The following is a 27,542-nucleotide window of genomic DNA, read 5'->3' on the forward strand; positions in this document are numbered from 1 at the left end:
TAACCAGTTTTGGTATGAAAGTGATGGCACTTTAGTCTCTCACTGTGCAGCCGTCACTAGGAATATTACAAACAATGAAGGGAAGGTTCTTGCATAAGAGTATCTGAATGTTTATGAGGAAGACTGGGGTAAGCAAGGCTCTTTTATCTGGGGTTGCCATTTTTCAAAAAAGTAAAAACCAGGACACCCCAAAAGTTTTTGGGAAGACCCCAAAATTTAGGAAGACCCCCCAAAATAACGTGGTTTATCAACTGACTTGCCTAAGATCCAGGACAAAGCGCCACCTTTCGAAAATCCTCCCCAGATGTCAATTCTGCCTTTGAAATCCTGGAAAATCTGGACGTATGACAGCCCCATAACTGGGTAAATACAGCCCTACTTGCTGTGACCCACCAGCACCCTCACCCTTCTCCAATGGGAAGAAACTCATTTTGGCGTAAGGGGAAGGGGAAGGCAGAGGTAGCAGCTGCAGATGCTCCCAGCAGAACAGTGGTGGCAAACCTCCAGTCCATGGGCCCAATTTGGCTGGCAGGGGTCTGAATTTTGTCTGTGAGGTAATTTCCCCCAAACTACACCCATCTGCCCCACACCTGATGTCATATGCGGGACAGGCAAAGATGTACCTGTATCTGTAAGTGAACCATTGGGAGCTTAAAGTGTGCTCCTGATTGTTCCTTGGTCTTGCTGAAAGCATCCAAGAGCAATTTGGAGCTGAAACTGAAAGCCCCTTTTGAAACTGTCCATTTGCAGATGCAGTTTGGACTCAAACTATGCCTTCAAAGGGATTTTTTTTTCCTGCTGGAGACCAGCACTGTAGACAGCTTTGCCAGTCTGCCAAGGAAAAAAAATGTCTGTTTGCTGGCATGGTTTGAATTCACATTGCACTTGCCCACAGATAAAGTGTGGCTTGCTATCAGCGCCAATCACTTCTGATATGATGGCAGGTGGCTGGGCCTACCCTCTGTCGAAAATGGCTCGTGAATTGTGGGCCACTTCCAGATCCAGTCATCAAGCTAAAAACAGTTCCCCACCTCTGCAGTAGAATGTCTTATATATGTATTTATTCCGTCAGAGACCAGGACTGAAAGTATCAGTTGCAGCATCTCCAGTGGGTAAATGGTGCTGCCTGGAACCATCTCCTTAGTGGGAATGTTGCATCCAATGTCATTTTCCTGGTGGAGATGCTGGGACTATTAATTCCAGTCCCAGCTGCTGGTGGGGAAAAATAAGTTCCTAGACAGCAAAAACAACATCATTTTAAATTATAAGTCTGAGCCCTACACTGTTCCTTCACAGACAGATGATATCACCCAATATATTAGACTTCTACGGAATGTACTTGTTTTTAATGCGCAGCTTGCAAACCTATAGTATCTAGAGATAAGCAGTCAAAAAAGACCAAAGACATGATATAATGTGGTACTGCATTTATGTACTATAAGAAACGTGTTGTTTACAAGTTTCTATGGTGTTGTGGGTTTTTTATGCACATTTCCATTCCATTCCTCTTCCAGTATTATGCAACATACTTCCATTTCACACACATTTTTTTTTTTATTCATCTTGAACAAGTTTGACATGAGGTGAATCAACAGTAACCCTAGAGGTATCATTAAGCCGCCAGCTTGTCACTTCTCAAGCAGATATTTTAAAATCCCATTGCGGAAATTCCACATCTACTTGCCATGGAGTTAAGGTGCTAGGATTTTTATTTCTTTCTTTTTAAAAAAAGTTCTACAAAAATCTGCATGGCATCAATTTTAAAAATGCCGATTCAGCTTTCAGTTTACACAATTATCTGCAAGATCGTCAACAATGTATGGGTGTGTGTGTGTGTGTGTGTGTGTGTGTGTAGAACTGTCCACCTCAATCTAGCATTTTCATTCACCCTCTCTGCCCTGCAACAAGCAGTGCCTGGCTTGAAGCATTTGCAAGTTAGGCTCAGGTTTTTGGTGTAATGGTAATCTCAAACAATTATGAAGCATGATGATATTCAAGAATCTCAAAATGAAGGTTAGACAACCAAATACACACTGGCCTGACTCTGGTTGCTGTGTTCAGAAGACAGGAATGAGCCACAACTGAACACATGCCCTCCCCCCTTTAGTGCAGCTGGCCCAGTGAAAATGCCCCCAAATACCTAGATACAAATATAAAGGTATATTGGTTAACTCCCTTGATTCTCTGACCTTGTGGAATCCTTTTGACTCAGCTTTAATGCTTTAATTTATTAATATTTGTTTTATACAATTTGTGAATTATTGCCCAAGGACATTAACTCTGTCTTTTTTTTGGTATGTATTCTATTATACCTTATTTCGTTAATTAAATAAAAAAAACTTGTTTAATGCCTTAACTTTGCTGAGCGCTGAGTGGTTTAGCTTTCACTTTTTATTCTCCCTTCCCCTTAACTGACACGAATTCCAATTAAATTGAGCCCATTTGCATTTAGATATTTCATAGGAGAGAAAAAAATACTTTCACAACTACCATCTGGCTGCTCATAAATTTAAGATAATGGGTGCTATGATACAATCTAATGGGATGTCCTAATGTAATTCCAGAAAATGGAGGAAAACATAATGAAAACATAAAGCAGATTTTGCAATTAAAGAACGCAGCTTACCTTCATATGTCCCGCTTTCTAAAAGAGCACCACTTTTCTCTAGTTCCATAAAATCTTCAACAGTGATGAAAATATAATCCACACCAGGGACTTCCCCCTCCTTATGAGGCCTTGTAGTGCCTAATTTGAAGGAAAGAAAACACAAACTGCTATTATGAACATTAATGGGCATCTATCTGAAAGACTTATCTCAGGTTTGGTTTATTGTATGGTTTCGTAAAAAGTACAGGTTGCTAACTACAATATTTATTTGCTGCAGATTGCAGAGCTTCACATATAGGCGTCCATATGACTGACAGTGGGCATGGCCCCTGGCAGGAGGAGGGGTATGTCAAAACTCCTGCCCTCCACTGATTCTACTCTCATGAACTCATATAAGATGAAGTTGGAGCTTTTGTACTGCTTTATTGGTCAGAGTTAACGACACCCTTCCCTGTTATATCACTTTGCTTCACCCTATCCTTTTGGAGACTGGCTTGGCAGTGAGTCAGAGTTCTGTGCCCTCTTGGTCTCAGGCAGTGCTCCCCCACAGGGGGTACTCAAGTGTATACAGTACCAACAACTCTTTCGTTGTTGTTGTTAGAAAGTCAAAGAATCATAGAATCATAGAGTTGGAAGAGACCACAAGGGCCATCCAGTCCAACCCCCTGCCAAGCAGGAAACACAATCAAAGCATTCCTGACAGATGGCTGTCAAGCCTTTGCTTAAAGACCTCCAAAGAAAGAGACTCCACCACACTCCTTGGTAGCAAATTCCACTGTCCAACAGCTCTCACTGTCAGGAAGTTCTTCCTGATGGTTAGGTGGAATCTTCTTTCTTGTAGTTTGAATCCATTGCCCCGTGTCCGCTTCTCTGGAGCAGCAGAAAACAACCTTTCACCCTCCTCTATATGACATCCTTTGATATATTTGAACATGGCTATCATATCACCCCTTAACCTTCTCTTCTCCAGGCTAAACATACCCAGCTCCCTAAGCCGTTCCTCATAAGGCATCGTTTCCAGGCCTTTGACCATTTTGGTTGTCCTCTTCTGGACACGTTCCAGCTTGTCAGTATCCTTCTTGAACTGTGGTGCCCAGAACTGGACACAGTATTCCAGGTGAGGTCTGACCAGAGCAGAATATAGTGGTAGTATTACTTCCCTTGATCTAGACGCTATACTCCTATTGATGCAGCCCAGAATTGCATTGGCTTTTTTAGCTGCTGCATCACACTGTTGACTCATGTCAAGTTTGTGGTCTACCAAGACTCCTAGATCCCTTTCACATGTACTGCTCTCAAGCCAGGTGTCACCCATCCTGTATTTGTGCCTTTCATATTTTTTTTAATTTTTTTTTTGCCCAAGTGTAGTACTTTACATTTCTCCTTGTTAAAATTCATCTTGTTTGCTTTGGCCCAGTTGTCTAATCTGTTAAGGTCATTTTGAAGTGTGATCCTGTCCTCTGGGGTATTAGCCACCCCTCCCAATTTGGTGTCATCTGCAAACTCGATCAGGATGCCCTGAAGTGCGGCACTTACTGCAACAACTTCATGGTGAGTACTGGCACACATTTTTTATAGAAAAAAGCACTGAATCATTCCACTTGGCAGCTTCACCAGCTTCGATTCAGGCTGCACCTCGGATCAGCTGCACCAGCCGTCTGAGTTAAATCAGTGTCGTGGGTGCATGAGGCATCTCCTCCATCCTGTCTTTCCTCGTCCTGCAGCTGCTCTTCTCCCATTTTCTCTGTTCTTAGCTTAATCTCTGGGGGCCTAATCTCCCCGACTTCCATTTCAAATGGAAAAGAACCAAGAATCATCCCTGAATGTGACTCCCACAATGGTTTATTATGGGATACCATGGTATCACATGCGTGCTCCAAAAGCATTTTCGAGGAATACAACATGAGGACATGATGTATAACAAAATGCTTTCCATATCCCCAATTCACTTGCAGCTGTGGTGGGTGCATAAATTTAAAACCTAAGCTTTGTCATATTCTGCCAGTCCCAGCTCACCCCCCCCCATTCAGTTCAATGGGACCTTTGTCACCAGAATCCCCCTTTCCTCGGATCACACTATTAGTCTACTTAGATGGTTTTGGGGGGCGGGGCTATTTCACTGAGCAGTGAAACCATTTGCTGTCATTATATCAACAAACACTTTGGGACTACTTGGGATTGTCCACTAGCTGTGCCATGATAAGTCCAATTCCTCAACTTCTCTGGCTAAAAAATCTGATGGTACCATGAGTGTGCCAATTCTGACAAATAATGCGACAGTCTGTCTTTATTATTCTGCACTAAGTGACACCGTACTATATATAATCCTGCCACATTTGATGCTGAAAAGCAATTGCTATTCAAAATCAAGTCTCCCTCGCTCGCTCGCTCTCTGTCTCTCAACATGTAATTTGCATCTTTTGTGAAAGGACTTCATAACCCTGATGTTGCTGTAGCTACTGAGAGCAATTAAAGGGAAGTGTGGTTCCAGGTAGGCTACAACACAATAAAAACACAAAGGGCCATTATTACCCATGTGCTTTAAAGAAGAGTTATACTGCCCCAATTTCTCCAACTGGTTAGTTTCAGGGATAACACAATAAGGATCTATTTGCCTTTGGAAGAGCACACCCTTGAGACATACCCATTGGTGTTATATTTATTTTATTCACAAATATGCAAGGAGAGCCTAGCAGGTGCAAGCGCACTGCTATAAACATGCAACACAGTCTGTCTATCCTGCTGATCAGGGCTATCATGTTGGGGGGCAGGGGACTGAGGGCCCCCAAAAATGTTCAAGGAGGGAGCCTAGCCCCCTCAAAATTCCATGGCAATTGTGCATGCACGCCGCACATATGTGCTTCCCTCTCTTGTGCATGCCGCACGGCATGCTTGTGCCACACCCACAAGCCACGCAGCATGCACATGACGTGTCAGCACATCACACAGTGTCCATGAGTGACATCAGCATGCCCCGCGGCATGTGTGCATGATGTCGACACATTGCACATGTGTGCATAGCATGCACACGCCATGCTGCCTCGGCCCCTCAATTGCAGGGCAAGCAGCACACTTGCTGCTGCGAGACCAACCACATTTTAGCCTGAGCGCTGCAACAAACAGCTGATTCCAAAGTTCCATTCTAGATTGGCATGGGCATAGCGGGGGGGGGGGAGGTCAAAAACCTCACACATTGCCCTTAATAGACAAACACAATTGAGCACAATGTGCTCACACTCTTGGCGAAACTTTCACACATACATACAGAACTGCCCATTTCAAAGCATATGTGCATTTTATTGGGAAGCACAAAATAGGTAGGTCGTCATTAAATTTCTCTCCCATCCGTACATCTGGGACCTTGATAGCTTTTGACAATGTTTGCATGTACTGTTTGGGTTCATTTGTTTCAAGGGATCTTTTCTGGAAATGGAAACCGCAGGTGTGAGAGGTCTGATCTACACTGGGACCACAATGGGCGGCAAAGGACTAAACCCTCCCTACCTTCAAATCAACATGGGCATAGTCAGGGACTGGTGCTTGAGTTGTCCCCCCTCCTTCCTTTTCCCCTTTTCTTTTTTGTTAGATTGTAAACGTAAGGGCAGGGACTCTCTTGTATGATATTGATCTCATATAAGCCACAAAGTAAGAATGCTTTAAATAAACAATGAAACCAAGCTAAACTGTTTAAACTGACTTTGATGTACTTAAATCGGCATAGCCCTGTACATTTCAAAATAGCTGTATATATTTTCAGATCTTCTACAAGAAGCAATACTTCCCTGCCCACTTTGCTAAATAAAGAATTCTAGGCCGACATGGCGTGCAAGAGCCATATTGGTATGTTCAACATGTTGACATTGCTCCAAGCCCCCCAGTGTCATAACATGGCATCCAACGACTTTTTAGGCTCAAATCATTTGGGGCCAAGATATCTGGACCTTAGTCCTCATGACCCCCCACTACCACAACAGTTGCTAGGAGGTCAGGCGGAGTACTGCAGTTTTCCAAGCCTGGGGGGGGGGTTACTTTGTCCTCAAAATACTTCCTCCCCCCCCCCCGACTTGGAATTTGCTTGTTTGGGATGTACTCCCAACTAGTTTGAATTATATGCTCAATTTGCTGACACCATGACAATCCCTGAACTCTCTGTGTGGCAGATGGGAAGCTGAAAGCCATCCACATGGGAGATCTTTATAATTTATACGCCTTTTGTTTCTTAGTTGTTTCTAAGGCATTTAGAATGTGGGAGTAGAGGATGAAATCCTTCAGACAGGAAATCTGCCAATCCCCAGCCAGCACACGATAAACTAAAAGGGTGGAGGGGGAAAGGGTTTACAACCAACCTCCAGACATTCTTCTTGTTGTGCTTCTGAAAGCAGGTATAGGGTGCAACCGCAAAGAGTCTGACTGGGAGCCAACAACCAATTTAGATGTTAAGTCTCTTGGTGGCCTTATGGCAAGCCACTTTTTCTCTCCCCATCAGCTCCACATCGGCAATAGGGCAGTTCTGAGGATTAATGATATGATAGATGTGGAGTACCTGGAATGCTTAAGGCAAACTGCATAAATGGCTATTGTTGCAATTAGTACGATTTTTCCAACAAAATAGATATAGTTAGCTGATAAGCACAAGGTACTTGAAAAATTAATAATTAGAAATTGGTGAAGCAGTTGCATTGAAAATCACACTTAAACATAAGTGAATGCTGAAAGGAAGGGAATCAAGGCTGGTGCACATTGCTAGACAGGCCATCCTGGACTCAAGAGGGATCTCCAAAGAAGACGACTTGCTTCCTGGGATTTTGTCCTATAGTATTATTTCAGCTTGAACGAGAAACACATCCAAATGTGGACAGGGCTGGGTGTCAAACTACCTTGGCAAACCAGCAGTTTCTTCCTCTGATTAGCTCCCTTGGTGAGTAGCCACAGCTGTGAACAGGAGAGTGTGAGTCTGAACTTATGATTTATCTCTGTAGATCATGGCATAAGTAAGAAGATTGACAAGACATAATATGACACGAGAGTCTCCATCTTCAACATTGCTTGATACCAGCCTCATCTCAATCAACTCCACTGGACTGGTCAAGGTTGCGTGGATGCCTGATTATTGCCCTCCAAAGCAACTACTCTATTCCGAACTTTAAAAATGGAAAGCATAATGCTGGTGGTAAACAAAAGAGGTTCAAAGACGCTCTCAAGGCAAACCTTTAAAAATGTAATATAAACACCAACAATTGGGAAACACTGGCCTGCAAGAGCTCCAGGAGAACAGCCTTTACCAAAAGTGTCATGGGTTTTGAAGACACTCAAACTCAGGATGAAAAGGAGAAATGTGCACACTTGGCAATCCCTCACTGTGATCAACTCCCACCCAGAAACCTATGTCCCCACTGTGGAAGGACGTGTGGATCCAGAACTGGCCTCCACAGTCACTTACGAACTCACTGTTAAAACTGTGTTTATGGAAGACAATCTTCCTCAGCTAGGAGTGATCGCCAAAGAAGAAGACAGGATACTCAACTCCTCAATGGGAGCCATCCACAAAGGTACTTTGCAGGCAGAGAACTAACAAAGGTATGGCTAGTTACAGGTAGGTAGCCGTGTTGGTCTGCCATAGTCGAAACAAAATAAAAAAAAATTCCCTCCAGTAGCACCTTAGAGACCAACTAAGTTTGTTCTTGGTATGAGCTTTCATGTGCATGCACACTTCTTCAGATACACAGATATACAAAGATATGGCTAGATTCAGTTAAAGGCTCACTATCACCATCTTTTACTCTTTTGTTAAGCAAAACACTCAAGAGTGAGAAGCAAGCAGGATGACCAGTTTTCAGTCATTTTCTCACTATAGAATGGGCAATGGTGAGAAAGGGGCAGGACTTGTTCATTTCAAAGCCTCTCTCTGCCCTACTGGGAAGAATATTGTTGCAAAAACTCAGATAGGCAATTGGCTCTGCTGGTAGGCAGTTAGCTTTTCTAGCTCCAACAGGACAGAATTTACCCAGCACTCCCCAGGAAACAGTTAAGGCACCCTGTCATTCTTTAGATCAAGGTGAGTACAGTAGTATGTATTGCAGAATTTTGCTGTCTGAAGCAGCATTGATATACCCTGTAACTTAGATTTTGTATAATAAACCAAGCTTCTTTATTCCTAAATGTGAGAGCTTCTTGTAAAATACATACTCTCAGACAAGCGCAAATTGCACCTCCAGCAAAAGAGTCTAAACCTCTCAGCGGTGTGTCTATAGATGGCTGTATAGCCATGAGTGACGGCTGTGTACTTGTGAGTCCAGGTACATACTTGTAACATAGTAGGGAATCAGAGAATCACAAATTAAAGCCTCAGTACATGTGACATACTGCTTATGCCCTCTCTACTATCATGTTATCCACCATGTTAAAATAATTGCTTTGGCTGCAACCTTCCAATGTCTGAAAAGTGGCTTTCATCCACAGAGCCTAGTTTTACTGAAATTACAACCTTCAGCATTGGTTTTGAAAATATAAGTAGCGTTGCTGGACAAATGAATTCAGCAAACTGCCCTGCATTCGGTGCAACAGATACAATTTACTTTGTGGTCTTCGCACAGGAAATAGTCTGTGTCTTACTATCTTTGTCAGTACTTAGAGCACTTTGATAATGTCTGCTGGACGTGAAGATTTCGGTTCTTGCACACTCATTTACTTATGCAAATGCATTAGCTACCTCTGAACATTTGCTATGTCTCTCATGTGAATATTGTTAGTGATTATTAGAAAATGAGATGCATATTTTTTTTGGGGGGGGGTGCCTTTCTTAGCAGGCATGGCTCTATGCGACAGAGAGATGTCAAATGATAGAACACAGGAAAAAATATGGTAGAGCTTCTCAAGGAGTTTATGCATAAGCTGTTCCTTGCATAATACATATATTTTTGTTTGTTCACAGGCCACATATTTCCCCATCAAAACTGATTCCGACAGTTGGTAGCATCACTGCTCCTGCAATTGTGTAGGGGCACTGCTGGGTTCATAAAATGCTAGAGTGAGATATGCAGAGACACCCCGCCCCCTTTTGAATCTTTAACTCACAGTCAATGCGTGGGATAAAATACACAGCCCTCATGATTTCTGTGTTGTGACTGCTTAAAAAGGGGGGCAGCTCCAGTAGCACACCTCCAACAAATTGAATTGGATTTGGAAGCATATTGTAAACCAGTGCAGATATTTAAGGACTGGTTTAATATGAGCCTGGCCAATGGTGCCCATTAGCACTTTGTGTTCTGCATTAGTTGAAACAGTCTTCAAGGTCAGTCCTACATTGAGACACAGTACTAGTCCTCTGGTGGTTGCAAGAGCATGGACCGTAGTAGACAGACTACCCCTATCCAGAAAGGCCCATAGCTGGTGAACCAGCCGTGACTAGAAATAGGCACTTTTCGCCACCAATGGCACCTAAGTGTCATGTGGCAATGCTGGATCAATGAATAACACCAAGCTATGTAGTTGTTGTTGGTCCCCCCCCCCATCTAGAACAGCCTTTCTCAACCTTGGGTCCCCAGGTGCTTTTGGCCTACAACTCCCATGATCCCTAGGTAGCAGGACCAGTGGTCAGGGATGATGGGAATTGTAGGCCAAAAATATCTGGGGACCCAAGGTTGAGAAAGGCTGGTCTAGAACCAGTCACCTATGCATTTCTCAGACTTGAGAGCCTGCGACACACAATACCTCTGTGTTGTCTGGATTCAGTTTCAATTTAGTGGCTCACATCTAGCCCATTACTACCTCCAGGCAACAGCCCAGCACCAGAACTGCCTGTCCTGATTGAGATGTCATGGCTGTCATTGGCATACTGAAGGCACTTCAGTCCAATTCCTTTAAGAAAGCAGAGCACACTGTGCAGAATCCTAAAAGAAGGTTGGAGCATGCTTTTTGAATGATCATATGGAGAGGCCTTCAGTGTCATTTCCAAGCACAGAAAAATAAACTATTGAAGTGAAGAAAAGCCTTAGGAAAAGATACATCTTTACTGTTCAATTTATAGCAAGGAGGACTGCAAGGAAATCTCCTCAGTATATGATGCTCTTTGGTTTTGCTGGACACGTACCTAGAGTGAATGCATGTTCTGCAGCTGAAACAGCTTGTTACTGACAGATGTATGCAAGGCTTATCATGCCTTAATATGGCCAGAGGGCTCCTGCAGAATTGGATTGCTAATCTTCAATAATCATCAGATGCAACCTTACTATGACCTTGAATACACCTTTCCATAGCAAACCTCAACAATATTTAATGAGCCTTCTTTGCTTGCTTTGCTACTTTATATAGGGGTAATATTGCCATAAGCAATAAAACTGCCTGAGAACGTCTACTCATCTCTGTCAGAAGAACATAAAACAGAGATATTCTGCATTTGTCTTGTTCTTCTAAAACTCCCAGATGGCACAAACAGTGAACATTATTTTCAAGGAAACTGACTTTACATGTATTACCAGGCAGGAAGCTCCAAGGGTTTATGATACTTGCTCTGAGTAAAAGAGTGAAACACAACACCGTAAAAGTTTAGAAATCCTTCCCTTGCTGAGAGTTACAATGAAAAAGGGAGGGGGGGGCTACATTGTTGCTGCATTACGCGATGCGCATGTAATGGGTACAGATACACCATCACAGTTCAAATAAATGTCCCCATGACACCCTGTCCCAGACAGCCCCCCCCCCCCAATACAATGAAAGCAAGTGTGTTGATAGTCATTGCAGGTAGGAACTGGGTCTTAAGAGAGCAATATGCTGGGACCATATTGTGTAATGACATATACTCCCCATTTTCAGCTTGACTTCGATAGGCCCAGTTATTCTTAGGGGCATAGTAAAATACTCAGGGAAGCAAAAAATCAATAGCCTGCATTCAAATGCCTGCACCTGAAAGATTTTCAAAAGGACCATAGCTCAGGAGCAGAGAACATGGTTTTTGTATGCAAGAGGTCCCATGCTTGGCATCTCCACAAAGGGCTGGGGAAAACCCCATGCAGCCTGCACAGTCCTCAGCTAGCTGGACCAATGGTCCTAATTTGGTATAACATTTATTTATCTCTTAAGATTTATATGCCACTTGATTGGAGATAAAACCTCAATGCAGTTACAAAAAAAGGTAAAACAATAAAATTTTCATTAAACATTTTGCAACCATAATTTAAAAACATACAGAAGGTTAAAACTGCAATAAAACAGGCTAAAACAAATTCAAACTCCTACAACCTTTGAGTAAGGTAAAGGTAAAGGGAGGACCCTGACCGTTAGGTCCAGTCGCGGATGACTCTGGGGTTGCGGCGCTCATCTCGCCTTGTCCAAATAAGAATTTATTCAGCAGGCACCAAAAGGAATACGGTGAAGATGCCTGCCTGTGTTCGAAAGTGCTGGTGCTGCCACACTAAACTAGTTTGAAGTCCATATTGTGGTATCGGTTTCATAATTTTTGACCTGGCAATATATTGTGGATCATGATGTGGGTGCTCCTGTGGGTGGTATGCAAAAATCACAATGTGGGGGAAACCGTGAAGCCAGCCATCCTTATTTCAGACATCATGATATATTAGTATATTGCGATGTTTAGCTGGTGACACATATCGCCCAGCCCTAGTCTCCAGCACTCTCCAATAGCAGTGCCACTCCAAAAGGTCTAAAGCAGGCTTCTTCTGGAGCAGTCGCTTCCTTTACTTATTTGTTTGCTAAGAATCTTGTCATCTGCCATGGATGCTTTAAGTGAGAATCCTGCCTTGCAGTGGGTTGTACTAGACGACCCGCAGGGTCCCTTCCAGCTCTACAATGCTCTGCTTCTATATTGTTCCAATCTGCAACTGGTGCAGACTGGTATGGCTTAGCTTTGCTCCACTTCAGGCAGCTATGTTGGTATCCTCATAGGATAACAATGCAAGTCAGTGCCAGAACTGATCTGTTGGGCATTTTCATGACCATATAGCACAAGTTTGATCCAATAGTGCCCTTTGAAATGTGGAGGACATGTGAAAGACCGTTTTATACCTTGCACTGAAATACATGAAAACAGTGGAACTGAAAGAGGAGAACTTCTGTGATACATACATAAAGGACCTTCACAAACTGAACAGTTCTGTTAGTGTGGAATGCTAGTAGTGATTTGCTTTCCATTCATGGTTTTCAGATCAAACGCCATGACTTTCAGACTAGCAATCAAAGTGTTAATTGAGTCATCTTTGTGCTGTTGGCAAACTCCCAATTCCACCTACAATGAATCTACTCTCAAGAGTAGTCCTGACCGAAGATTAAACCCGTCTACAAAGGAGCTCATTCTTAGCTCTGTTCCTAACCCATAAAACATCTTTATTCCATTATCTTTGCAAAGAAGGCATTTCAAGATGTTAATAATAATATTCACAGGGTAAAGAACCTTAATAGTAAGAGGTGCGAGGTGAATTCATTGAGTTAAATCAAGCATGGAAGATTATTGTCACGTGTGTACATGTATGTGGGTATGTATTTGTAACAGTATGTTTGTATATAGGAATGAAATGAATACAGCTTTTTACATTGCAGAAGAACACTAAAAATGTGCTCTGCATAGTTTTGGGGTAATTGTGTGATTTTCAATATTTTAGAGCAACAGAGGAGGCTTGGCGTTTAAATGCTTGAGACTCCTCAGTTAAAGATGAAAAGAGGAGAAGTGATGTTTGGTAGAAATTCAATCTGCAAATTGCCATTTCAAAAGAAAGTATAATGCATGTGATTCAGAGAAGCTAATAGCAACCATCTGTAAAAGAGCTTCCTTTAATTGAATTTACAGGTGCCCAAAGATCCTTTCATAAAGTGCCCCCCCTCTAGGGTCCCTTTTCAGTAATATATGTTAAAAGCATTACAGAAAAGTTGGATATTAGAGATTGCAAGAGACAGACAGGAAAGAGGTTTCTTTGTTCTCTACAGGAAAAACAGAGGCATGCTGCACTGCAATGAAGCGCTGTCCAAAATGTAGGGTAAGAAGCAGCTTAGAAGGAACTCAAGGCATACAACAACAATTATTTTATGATTATCCATATGCCGGCCATCTGACTGGGTTGCCAAATGTTTAAAATGTTTTGCAATACTCAGGTTGCCTTCTGGTATGCACAACGTGGCCTAAATGACCTAGCCCATTGGTTTAAATTAAGTAGATGCTTCAATCTCCTTGAAATCAACAGTAGTCGTTTAGAGACATGATGCCCAACTGTAGTTAATCATTCTCCAGTGTGCTGTTCAAGCAAGTTAGTACCTAACCGTAGTTTATGATATCCTGGCTCATTAACAAACCATAGCTTAAATTAACCAAAATTACCCCCAGTTTAGACATCATACTGGGGAATTCTCTTTAGCATGCCCTCCAACATTTCTCAGATGAAAATAGGGACACCCTATTCCACACCAGGAAGCCTCTCCTGCGTTTGATCTCACCACACACAGAGACATCACATACATCAGTCACCGTGAACCAACTACAACCTCTTCGCTGAACCTACCTCGCAGGATTGTTGTAAAGAAAAAATATGTGACGGAAGGGATCGTGTACAACACCTTCCACAGATAAATGGAATGAAATAAAAATTTAGCTGGAAGCTGCCTTGCTATCAGGGGGGAAAGGTGGGAAAGAAAGAAAGAAAGAAAGAAAGAAAGAAAGAAAGAAAGAAAGAAAGAAAGAAAATAATAGTAGTAATTGAAAATGATCCTATTTGACTCAGTGGGATGTAGTTCTGGGTAAAAATGCTTAAGATTGCAGTGTAAGGTCTTTACCCAGTTACCTGAGAGTGAGTTCTATTGAATACAGTGGGTCTTACTTCTGAGTAGACAGTGTAAGGCTCCATTTACAGCAAATGAATCAATACACCTTGTGTTTCCTAGGAATTGTCTGGCTGCTGAAGCACTGCAATGAAAGAACTGAAAGCGGATGGGAAGCGGATGGGTGACCTTTTCCTTCAAAATTATAGGAAGGGCTTCGTATAGCAGCATCACCATTTCCTTCATATGGTGCAGGGATTTTATTTTCCGTATAAAAAAGACTCCATTTTTTGCACCTACACACACACACACACACACACACACACCACTTTTAAATGGGGCGGGATAGAGGAGGGTCAGTTTGCAGGGGAATGAGAAATGATCTACCCATTTTTGTCTCTGGCCCTGCCAGCCACAGGCCTGCATCCTGTCAAAGTCTGCCTACAAGGGAAGGCTGAGCTTAGGATGAAACTAGTTACAGGTGGGTAGCCGTGTTGGTCTGCCATAGTCAAAACAAAACAAAATAAAAAATTCCTTCCAGTAGCACCTTAGAGACCAACTAAGTTTGTTCTTGGTATGAGCTTTCGTGTGCACGCACACTTCTGTACATTTAAAGCACACAACCCTCTCCGAATAATCCTGGGAACTGTAGATGGTTAAGGGTGCTGTGAGGGGTAAACTACCCTTCCCAGCATTATTTGGGGAAATCAATATGTTTTACATGCAGACTTAGAAGCAAGACACACTGGCTTTTTTATATGCAAAAGAACAAAAACTACACTTGCATGGGAGGAAGGAAGCTCCATTGACTAGGTGGGTCTTCCGAGTGGACGTTCTGCAGTTAGACTAACACAGGCATAGGCAAACTCGGCCCTCCAGATGTTTTGGGACTACAGCTCCCATGATCCCTAGCCAACAGGACCAGTGGTCAGGGATGATGGGAATTGTAGTCCCAAAACATCTGGAGGGCCGAGTTTGCCTATGCCTGGACTAACATCTTTAAGAGGAAGAGCCTTGGGCCTGATAGCCATCCCTAGTACTAAAGAGTTGGACGGCAAGACCAAGAGCTGGTTGTTGATTATCTCTGCATTCAGTAATGAGGCAAATGACGGGCCTGTTGCATGATGGAATTACATCACATGGTTTCATTACTAAGATATGCCAAGATAAGACATCTATAAATACCTGCATCTATACTACAAAATCATTACTTAGAAGTCTGTTAGACATCTAGTACATGCTCAATACTTCAATGTGGCATACGAAATTAAATGAAATGTTAAGACTTATTTTAATGAGCTTATACAGCCTTGACTAGATAAAAATAATACATGAAACCAGCTACACTTAATATTTATGTTTGCTCTCTTCTTAAAATTTCTCGTGCTTTATAACATCACAAATTAGAGATTAAAGGGTTTAATCTATTTTAAATCCAGTGAGAAAATATTTAGATAAAATTGAAGCTGCAAAGAAATCCAATCATGCCTGCTCCCCTCCTTCAAGAAAACAACACATTTGTGTGTCAAGACTTCTCATAATTCCTCCAGAACCAAAGGCTCTCTTTAGAAGTTGAGCACTTTACCTCAACTTCTAAAGGAAGTGTGTCTTTTGTGACTTTGCACGCTCCTGATAACATAGGGAGCTCCAGATCTCAGTGTGTCGATTCTAGGATAACTTGTGGCAGTTTGATACCCATTCAGTTAAGCTGAATATGTTCTTAGCACTGAAGAAGGTTTAAAGGACAAATGCAGAATTTGCAAAGCAAGCTAATAATAAAAAAGGGATATTACTCATTGAGAGCAGGGTATAACTTCTGCCATGTAGCAATGCAACTGTACAAACAACAAATGATCTATATAGAAAATGTATTGGCGCCATATTTGTTATGCTCATCCCAACCCAAGCAGACATTTCTGTTTAAAGCATGAGTTTTATGTTGTTATGCAGTGTGGCAGCAGAGTACAAGTCCAACATTTTCTTCTTCTGAGAGACACTAAGCTGCTCTGCATTCATAGGATTTCTTTGTCCTTTGGCTTGGTCTCCCCAGTCACCTTCTTTGGCAAGGACAAAACATAAGGCAAAGCGTGAGAACCAGGAACCAGGGCAAAAGCATACTCTAGCTCATGGGTAGGCAACCTAAGGCCCGGGGGCTGGATGCGGCCCAACTGCCTTCTCAATCCGGCCTGTGGACGGTCCAGGAATCAGCGTGTTTTTACATGAGTGGAATGCGTCCTTTTATTTAAAATGCATCTCTGGGTTATTTGTGGGGCATAGGAATTTGTTCATATTTTTTCTTCAAAATATTGTCCGGCCCTCCACAAGGTCTGAGGCACAGTGGACCGGCCCCCCGCTGAAAAAGTTTGCTGACCCCTGCAGCTGAAGCACATTGACTTGAATTGAGCCACTTTAGCTAAAGCTGTTTAGTAAATTACTGCAGCCCAGGGGCTTTAACATAGATAATGACAGTTGAAGTTATTTAGGTAAAACTGCTCCCCTCTCTTAGGTTCCTCACATTCCCTTTAAAAAAAATATAGTTGGGGAATCAGCCAGGAATCAATTACCTCAACACCATTTACCTCGCAAGCAGCTTATCAGAAACATGGTTGCAGCTATATCGGTCAGATGTCATTTGGCTAACCCAGTTTTGGATCAATTAGGTTCTAATCATCAACAATCAGATGTAGCTCAGTGGCTCAGAAAAACTCCCAATTTTAGTCTCAGGGCTCTGTTTCAAATCCAATTCACAGGCTGCAAAAGGTGAGAAATGATTCTCATTGTAAGCCTCAAAGGCTTCTGTTAAGATTTCATTTTTTGCAAATTCAGACATTTCTAGATAGGATGAATCACACAGTCTTTTTTAAAAAAGTAAATATACGGTACTCTTCAGTCAATAGGTTTACATTGGCATAAACTCAGTCAGTATTTCTTTCTTTCTTTCTTTCTTTCTTTCTTTCTTTCTTTCTTTCTTTCTTTCTTTCTTAGAATCATAGAGTTGGAAGAGACCACAAGGGCCATCCAGTCCAACCCCCTGCCAAGCAGGAAACACCATCAAAGCATTCCTGACAGAAAAGAAGGAGACTCCACTACACTCCTTGGCAGCAAATTCCACTGTTGAACAGCTCTTACTGTCAGGAAGTTCTTCCTTAACCTTCTCTTCTCCAGGCTAAACATACCCAGCTCCCTAAGCCGTTCCTCATAAGGCATCGTTACCAGGCCTTTGACCATTTTGGTTGCCCTCCTCTGGACACATTCCAGCTTCCCAGTATCCTTCTTGAACTGTGGTACCCAGTTCTTCCTCTTTTATTTTCTCTCTGGAGCATTAAGTATGAATCAGGCCAGTTAATGGCAAGTCATAACTAGGCTCATGTCTGCTTAGTGCACTTTTAGGTTATTAGCTCACCTTTTCCATCTTCATATAAGCTGAAAATGTACACTCGTGAATGTGTGTACTAGCATATGATTCTCTCCAATTAACAGCAAATACCTCCTATACCTCATTTTACCTCCAAATGGCGCTTTTAAAGAAAAATATATCCCTATAAGTGTAACTATTTGAATGAACATGACCAAAGCTATTATTTTATCACCATTAATTTTGAAATAATAAAATATCAATTTCCTTAGCCTTTTTCTATGTTTTTATCATTGATGTTCTGCAATGTGTTTTTAATGTTGTATACCACCCTGGGATCTTATGATAAAGGGCAGTATATAAATTGAGTAAACAACAACAACGTCAACTTAGAAGTAAGACTCACTGATCTGAAGGAGTACTTCCAAGTACTGAACCTTGATAAATGTGGGCCTGAGATCATCTTCTGAGGCCCCTTTTGTGTGCCTCCTCCAACATGAAGAAGGGTCTTTTCTGCAGTGGCTCCGTTTGTGGTATAAAGACTGACAACTGGGAAACACTGGCCTGCGAACGCTCCAGTTGGAGAACAGCCTTTATCAAAGGTGTCTTGGGCTTTGAAGACACTTGAATTCAGGGCGCAAGGGAGAAATGTGCTAAGAGGAAGGTACGCTTGGCAAATCCACACCGTGATCAGCTCCCGTCCGGAAACCAATGTCCCCACTGTGGAAGCACGTGTGGATCCAGAATTGGTTCCACAGTCACGTACAGACTCATTGTTAAAACCGTGTTTATGGAAGACAATCTTACTCGGCTACAAGTGATCGCCACAGATGAGAGAGATAAGAAAACACCTTTAGGTGCCAGGCGAAAACATTCCTCTTTAACCAGGCCTTTGGCTGATTGACATCCGATGACCTTTTAAAATGTGTTGGGGAAGGGGGTATTATTGGGTTGTCTTCATTTTTGTTTTTATTACGTATTTTCTGTTTTTTTAAATTGTAAACATCCCTGAGATCTATGGGCATAGGGTGATATACAAATTTAATAAATAATAATAAAGCAAAAATATAGCATGTGCATGTCCCCCACCCCCTTCTTCTGGAAACAGTGCTGACTTAAATAAGCTAACACCTTAAATTCCATGTTTGACGATAAAACACAATAGAGAAATCTCTGTATTTCTTTTGCCTGCAGAAGAGACATCATTCACCATTAATGCAGTGAAATATGAGGTGAAAAAGTGTGCTACTATAAAAATGTGCATTGAGTGTGTATTAATGTGCTGCTTTTGAGAAATGAGGCAAGAAATATTGACGTACTTGAGATGAAGAGAAAGGGCACTTAAATTTGTTGACAGTATGATAAATAAACTAGGAAAGGAGCATGAAGGGGAGAGAGAGACAAGAATGAAATGAACCAACGCACAACATAAACAAAAATAGGACCACACCCAAATCCACTCACGGAAATTTGAACATGGGATATGGGGAAACTGCAATTCAGACAGGGGCCAGCTTGGTTCAGAATTATTGTTACTGAGGTCTATGAGGTTCAGGCTGGGCCTCAGTTGACAAAGAGGAGGAACCTGACCAATGGGGTTACCAGAGGAAGAGGGCAAGTTGGGGTGTCTGCTTGGTGGAAAGGTGGGCGTTCCTACTCCCATTGCTCCTCCTCTGAGATCAGGTTTGAAGTTGGGGTGAAGCTGAATACTTCATGCTGGCTCACTATCCTTTTGATCTGGATGGGGTAGGAAGGAATCACTTGAAAGCACGTTCCACGGCTGCCTTTAAATTTGGTGGCATACTGACAGTAGCTGGACAACAGCCAGGTCCTACCATCTTTGCTCCCAAATCTTAGAAGTGAAAGAAAACCAGCAGGCCTGGATGCCCACCTTAGCTGCCTACATTTTTAATAATGCTGCAAATTGAGAATCAGAATTGGCCTCCTCTTACCCTGTCTTGTCCACTGAGGGATTGCAGTAGGGAGAGGGGTGGAGAGTCCCCAGCATGCATGTGGAGTGGAACACACAGCTCTTTGCCCTGTGTGCGATTTCCAAATCATAACCAAATTCTGCGGATTATTACACGTGCAGCTTCCATTTCCCTCAATTTCCACAATGCCACCTATCCTTTATTGTTTCCAGGCCCAGCTCACACGGTAAAATGTTTTATGGCCTTGGGACCACAAGCGACTGGATTTGTTGCTGGCAGCACTCGCTGAACGAATATCATCTACAAGAATCTCTATATTGATTCCCTCCCGCCGCCCATCTGGGGAAGAGAGAAAACATTAGACATAAGGCCAATACCCTGCAGTTAAATTGCACTTGACATTACTGGCAGCCTGACTGGGCTTGTAGTTAATAATGGCATCCAAAGTACATTGTGTACTAAAGAAGATACATATATGACATCTTATTTGTGGTATTCTGTATTCTCCTTTGCTTTTCAGCTGCACGGGGCTGGAGCAAACAACACTTATCTACGCATTTTATTCCATAGCTACTTTGAAGAGAATGTTGTGCAAAGTGGGAGGGAGCTTCAGGGGCTCAGGGTTACATTTCTAACAAAGAGAGGCAAGCAAAGAAGATGCACAAAAGCCGTACTATCAGATTCCTGCCCTTGGCCTTGTAATGCCATTGTCATCAATACAGCTTTTTGGATGCTGCAGACCAAAGGGCTACATTTCACAAGCAACACATTTCACATGCAGAATTACTTCAGATTGGAGAGGAGATTCTCCCCCAAACCCACATGGGGCTTGCCTCTTGAGCAATGATGTAGGAAGCCACTCAGGCACCCAGAGCAGCAAACCCAGAGCAGAGGATCCCAGCACCATCCATACAGCGCTGGAGCGGTGCCGTCGGCAAACCGCGTGCCTTGTCACCCCTGGAGACGTGGCACAGGGAGTGCACTGCCCCTACCGCCCCCCGTTTGCTACGCCACTTCTCTTGAGTTGCTTCCTCATTCTTGCAAGCCTCCTCACACACATGTCATTCTCAAGGGTTACCTCAACCTCCAGGAAAAGATTTACAGGGAGCTGCAGAGGGAAGCGGGAGGCAGGAAAACCCTGTTCTATGAATGAGAACTGTGCTCCATTCACGGAAGAAAAGTTAGGATCCAAGCCATACAACACTGGCATGTCTGGGAGAAGCAACCCTTCTTGTGGATCACAGTGCCAGGAAGCAGTTGTTTTGGGAAACAGCAAAGAGTAGGTGCCTGTCATAGCTCAACATGGATGCTATTCCACAAATCAGGAGCAGCTACGCTGAAAACCCTGCTCCAATTGCTCTATTTCAGGAGACTTCAAAGAGAGACTGTCTTGCAAAACACAGCAAGCTATTGGGTATGTAAGGAAACTGGTCGTAAGCTGCATAGGGTCTTAAATGTTACTACCGAAACCTTGAACTTGGCCCAATAGTAGACTGGCAGCCTGTATAGATCCCAGATCCCAAATGATGCACATAGAGACCTATAAGCTCAGCCAACTAGCCAGGCTAGAGGCCTTGTGCCTATTGTTTCTTTGTAGTGCCTTATCTGGTGCTAGGAGCAACTTTAGTCCCAAAGTTGTAAACAACATTCCTAAGTGTCTACATTTGACAATGAGACTGTGCTGTGCTCAAATGTGCTAACAGGGGCTGCTTATAGAGAGAGAGTCTTTTAGAGTCATAGAGTTGGAAGAGACCACAAGGGTCATCCAGTCCAACCCCCTGCCAAGCAGGAAACACCATCAAAGCATTCTTGAGAGATGGTTGTCAAGCCTCTGCTTAAAGACCGCCAAAGAAGGAGACTCCACCACACTCCTTGGTAGCAAATTCCACGGCCGAACAGGTCTCACAGTCAGGAAGTTCTTCCTAATGTTTAGGTGGAATCTTCTTTCTTGTTGTTTGAATCCATTGCCCCGTGTCCGCTTCTCTGGAGCAGCAGAAAACAATCTTTCACCCTCCTCTATATGACATCCTTTTATATATTTGAACATGGCTATCATATCACCCCTTAACCTTCTCTTCTCCAGGCTAAACATACCCAGCTCCCTAAGCCGTTCCTCATAAGGCATCGTCTCCAGGCCTTTGACCATCCTGGTTGCCCTCTTCTGGACACGTTCCAGCTTGTCACTATCCTTCTTGAACTGTGGTGCCCAGAACTGGACACAGTATTCCAGGTGAGGTCTGACCAGAATATAGTGGTACTATTACTTCCATTGATCTAGACGCTATACTCCTATTGATGCAGTCCAGAATTGCATTGGCTTTTTTAGCTGCTGCATCACACTGTTGACTCATGTCAAGCTTATGGTCTACCAAGACTCCTAGATCCTTTTCACATGTACTGCTCTCAAGCCAGGTGTCACCCATCCTGTATTTATGCCTTTCATTTTTTATTTTTTTTTGCCCAAGTGTAGTACTTTACATTTCTCCTTGTTAAAATTCATCTTGTTTGCTTTGGCCCAGTTGTCTAATCTGTTAAGGTCATTGGCCCAGTTGTCTAATCTGTTAAGTGTGATCCTGTCCTCTGGGGTATTAGCCACCCCTTTTGTTTCCTTGCCTAATGAATATGTAATGAAGAAAAGACCATACATGGTATAATTAGTATTGTGTTGCAACTTTAGATTGGAGGAAGTTTGTGCGTATGTATATCCTTTGGTGGCACCTGGCATAAGGCTTCAGTATCTCCCTAAGAGAAATGTATTTCATGATTTAAATGCAGTGCTCAACACTACCTTCAGATGCTCTAATATTTTTATTTGTTCAAGGAGGAGAGGGTACTGGATGAGACCTACAGGAGACCATGCCATGGAGCAGGAGTAGCTTACAGGGATTTGGTGGCTGCACACTAACTCTGTGGTAAAACACAGAAACTATTTCAGTGGGAACTATTAAGACTTTGTGTTAACAGGGTGTATTTAAACTCACTCGGGGGCATTGCTACAATTCTTTAAAACTTTCGGGAAGCACCTGAGAGTACAAAACAAAGGCAATCATTTTTACTGGCTGCTGGGACATCTATTGTAAGAAGCAAGGCAGCGTGTAGAGAACACCCCAAACATCCCAAGGCTCTGTTCAATCATGTGTTAAATCTTCATTGATCTTCTTGTATTTTTTGTGTTTCAGAGCAATTTGCACCCAGCAGGAGCTGGCAGCTCTGACATAAAAAGACACTGAAACTGTCCGGCCTCCTTCAAGTGTGGATGATCTCCAAAGAGCCTAAATGTATCTGGCAGATGTAATAGGGTTAACGGTTGAAGCAATAAGGATATTTCTCAGGGTGCTGAAAGACACATACACTGCAGCTGCTTCACTTATAAATTTGCCAGCTGAATTCAATTAAGTTACTTGCAGTTATTTGAAAAGCTTAGGAAAGAAAAACCTACACTTTAAGAAATGAGTATTTTTCACTCTCAATTCTTCTAAACACAAGAATCACTTTAAAAGAAACAGCATTCTGTTTTCAGCAATGGTGACACAGATGCCTGCAGGCACTTAGAAGCAGGGATTGAAAATGATGGCTTTCTCCTTTTCTTTCTGCACAGCACCTGCTATTCACAGATAGACTGCCCCTGAACATGCATCACAGCTAATAGTCAGGGCTCTTCCTACCATTAGGCAGAACGATGAAGCAGGGCCTGGGGGCTCAGGGAAGCAGCAGCAGCAGCTTCACCCCCAGGCCATTTCATTTTACTGGAGGATATAATTTGGTGTGCCCCATAAGCGAGTCTTATTGGTGGAGGATCCAGATGCTTCTACATCTGGAACTGGGTTGGGCTTGAAGGCCCTGTGCCTCATGCAGTGAAATGGCTTGGGCCAGTTATGCTATCTAGTCTAACACTCTCAGGCTTGAACAAAAGAACCAGTGTCTATTACCAATAGCCTCCCTCCTGCAAAAGTAAGATCTAAAAGCCAATGAAGATATGACAGATCAGGATGACAGATCAGCAATTAATGCAAGCTATGGAATAAATATATTGACTTACACATTTTTAGGAATTTCAAAGTGTCCATCAGTAAAAACTCTCATGGGAGTGTTCAATAAAATAATAACTATATATATTCTTTCTAGTATGGGAATACAATTCTGGGCAAAGCTTCACCTAAGGACATTCTGTCTGGCACACATCTTACCATGTTTGTGGCCTGTCTTTTTCTGTGAGTCAACAGTTCAGAAACTTCCACTGGCTCAAAGAGCTGCAGGCGGACTCTTGTCTGGGGCTGGTTTTAGGGAGCATATGACCAGTGCTTTTTTCCCTACAAAAATGGGTGCCGGTGATCACTATGAAGTTGTTAGCTTAGGCCCAAGCTAACAGAAACATATTCCCTCATACAAATCTGTCCTGGTTTTGAGATCTTCAGGGGATGCCCTTCTCTTAGTCCGGCCACCCTCACAGGCACACTTGATGGGGATGCAGAAAAGGGCCTTCTTTGTGGCAGCTCCCAGACTCTGCAACTCCCTCCCAGGAGAGGCTAGACTGACTCCTTCCTTGTTGTCTTTCTGCTGGCAGGTGAAGACCTTCTTGTCCCAACAGGTTTTTGGGAACTGACTGCTTTTGATGAAAGGGCAAGTGCCATGCTGTTTTTATTCTAATTTGTATGTTTTAAATGGATTTTTTTAAATATATACATATTTTTATATATAATTGTTTTAAAATTATTTTTGCTACTTTTTTTTTTAGTGATTCTTGTTTTTTATCTGTAGGCTGCCTTGAGCTCCATAAGGGGACATGGCAAGGTATGAATAAATATATAATAAAATAGATAAAAAGTTTCCCACTGCAAAACAAAGAGGTCCAAATGGCAATAAGACATCACCCATGTTCACAGCCCTCCCCATTATTGTATTGTATTGTTTCTAAATATGCATCTATACACAATAAATTAGCATATGCTGATTTTATGTAAATATCTGTCCTTTTTTCTGGGTATGGTGAAGGGCTCAATCTTCATCAGTAACAGGGCCGTCTTAAGCCTATCCTGCGCCGTGGTGCAGGGATCTCTCCGGCGCCCCCACACCCCCCCATCCTTTGGCAAACAGCGCCCGCTCGGGACCCCTCGTGTTCCTTCCCGTCGCCCCGCGCCCTACTCCAGTCCTGCGCAGCGGCAGGCTGGAGAAGCGCTCAAAGGAGCGGCGGCAAGTGGCGTAGCGTGGGTTGTCAGCACCCGGGGCAAGGCAAGTAATTTGCGCCCCCTAACCCAACCAGATGCCTAAGGGAAATCTGCAAGCAGGATCAAAGCATAACATCACCCTCCCCTTCTGTGGATTGCAGGAAGCATTTCTGCTATTGAGGCCAAGCTGCTTAAAGCACAGGAACCCCTTTGAACCAGATTGGGAAATATTCTCTGCATGAGCAGGGGCAAGTGAGGAGCAGAGAGCAGTCATTTTGTCATGTAGGAGGCCACTAGCCCTTTAAGACAAACCTTGGATGACCAATTGAGGAGCGGATCGAGGCCGATTTTGTGTGCATGCACACTTCTTCAGATACACTGAAATAGAAATCACCAGACCCTTAGGTATAGTGAGAAGGTGGGGAGGGGTATTACTCAGAAGGGTGGTGGGAATGGGTGATTGGCTGATAGGTGTGGTAAACCTGTTGACAACTTAAGGACAGCAATTGGTCTTACAGGACCAATTTCAGTGTATCTGAAGTAGTGTGTGTTATTTTATGTGCATGCACACAATAGCTCATACCAAGAACAAACTTAGTTGGTCTCTAAGGTGCTACTGGAAGGATTTTTTTTTTAATTTTTTTTTTACTACAGCAGACCAACATGGCTACCTACCTGTAACTAGAACACAGAGGAGAATGCATTAATATAAGCTACTATTATTATCACAACAATTGAAACGCAATACTCAAAACGGTTTAAAGCAAGCAGAGAAACTCCCAGTTTGTCTTTTGGTTCCTTAGGGAAACGTGCAGAAGGAACAATTAACCAGAAACAAGAGTATCAGCAACAATAGGCAAAGTTAGAAAACACCACCTCTTTTCAGAGGCTCTCAGATTAGGAGCATCTCACTCACCTCAATCTGAGAGAGAGAGAGAGAGAGAGAGAAAAGTATCGTAACTTGGAAAGCTTTTCCTACACGGCTCCCTGCGTCATTTGCTGGTGGGGGGGGGAGAGCCTGGCTTTGTGCATTAATGCAGGCTGGGGAGGGGGTTTGTTTTCTTAAAGGTGCACGTGTGGCCAAAGTTGGTGCGCCGTCTTCGGGGCGCGCGAGCCAAGGTGCCCTCCTCCTCTTTCTCCCGTCTCGAGAAGCCGAGGAACTGGCCGGGTTGCAATCGGGAATGGACAGCCGGCAGGAAGGGGCTGGAGCCCAGCGCCCGAGTGGGAGGATCCGCTGCAGGAGCGGACGACGCGGGGGCGAGAGAGGGGTTGAGGAGCGGATCGAGGCCGCTGGGTTGCCGAGGTGCTGCTGGGGAGGTTGCGCGCACGGCGCACGGTCGGGTGCGCTCACCCAGCGCTGGGGCCGCTTTTGGAGAGGGGCCAAAAACAATATCCGTCCTTCCCAAAAGACCCCTTGGCTCCTCATCTGCTCATCTGCTCCCCCCCACCTCCACCCCTGGCTTTCCAGAGCGGCAGGGGCAGAGAGCTGCGGGGCTCTGCGCGCCCTTCCAGTGCTCCCGGGACGGGATGCGAGGGCGGCCAGCTCGCAGCCCGCCCGGGAGTGGCATGGGCGGCAGAGGCTGTGCTGCCGGCGCGCGAGCGCCCGGCTGCCAGCCCGCCCGTGGGGGCGGGGGCGGGTTGGGGAGGGGGCGCCCGGTATGCCAGCGGGCTCACGGGGGCGCCCCTGGGGGGCCCGGCGCCCTGGCGCGCCGCGCCACTAGCCCCTATGGGTGAGACGGCTCTGATCAGTAAACTTCTGTTATGCACCTCTCTGCACAGTGACATTCACATTTCCTGAGATGGGTTGCTCCGAAACTGCCACTATTTTAGAAACTCATGTTTCAAAAGGAATCCCCACTAAAATATGACAAAGACCGTAACACCAAGATAGACCATACCCAGTTGCCAGACCCTGATAGTTTAGCTTTTGCCTGCTTCTCTTGATAGAAGATAATCAAGTCAGCGGAGGACATTAAGAAAATCCAGAGCAGAGGAGCATTGATAGATTGGTCAAGCGCCGTGAGCAAGAGAAGATGAGGGCAACCAAAGTGAGATGAATCTATCTTAATAAACCTGAGTCTGGCTAAGAAAAAAGAGACAGAGAGAAGATGCAGTGACAACCTGCATTTTTGCAAAGCTGTTGGCATTGCAGAATGCTAATAGAGACTGTATGCTGCTAAGGCTGCCAGTGATGCTATACGGAGCATATAGAAAGCAGACTACAAGGAGCTTACGCTTTCAGCTTCACGAGGTGCTGCAGAGCAATTAAATGCTGGTGATTTTTGTTGTGTATTGAAGTTCTCACCCTAGGCCACTAGGGGGTGTTGTGTATATAGTTTCACTCTGCCCACCGTGGCTGCAGTTCTCACTCAGGTCCACAACATGCAAATGAAGGATTGAGAGTGCTGTTCATGGATTGGGTAGCTAGAGAGAGTTGTTACTCTTGCATGTTACTGAGTACTATATAAGTAGGCTGGCTGAGCCCTTCAGTCCAGTTCTGTTCCAGCCTGAGAATAAACAGAGCTGCTTGGAGAATTACTGTGTCGTCTGCTATGTCCACCCACTACTTAATAATTTTGTAGTCTGAAATGGCCATATAAAGGCTTCTGTGACCGTGAATGCCACCGAATGGCCGCTGTGCTTTTCATGCCAACAAGAGCTTGCTTGGAAAAAGAGCATTCATATGCATGCCTTTTATTCAAAATAATGTGCTTTTATTACGA

At 43.6% G+C, this 27,542-nt stretch overlaps 1 protein-coding gene across 18 annotated transcripts in view; it reads right to left on the reverse strand.

Annotated features, from left to right (window-relative positions):
- MAGI2 (membrane associated guanylate kinase, WW and PDZ domain containing 2) overlaps positions 1-27,542 on the reverse strand; it is a 600,602-nt gene that overhangs the window by 268,983 nt on the left and 304,077 nt on the right. For all 18 annotated transcript variants that reach the window (XM_033162889.1, XM_033162886.1, XM_033162885.1 and 15 more), the window contains one exon: positions 2,627-2,746. In XM_033162889.1, coding sequence (XP_033018780.1) covers positions 2,627-2,746 — 120 coding nt within the window. The remainder of the gene's footprint in view (positions 1-2,626; positions 2,747-27,542) is intronic.

This window comes from Lacerta agilis, chromosome 10, assembly GCF_009819535.1.
Source record: "Lacerta agilis isolate rLacAgi1 chromosome 10, rLacAgi1.pri, whole genome shotgun sequence".
NCBI lineage: Eukaryota > Metazoa > Chordata > Lepidosauria > Squamata > Lacertidae > Lacerta > Lacerta agilis.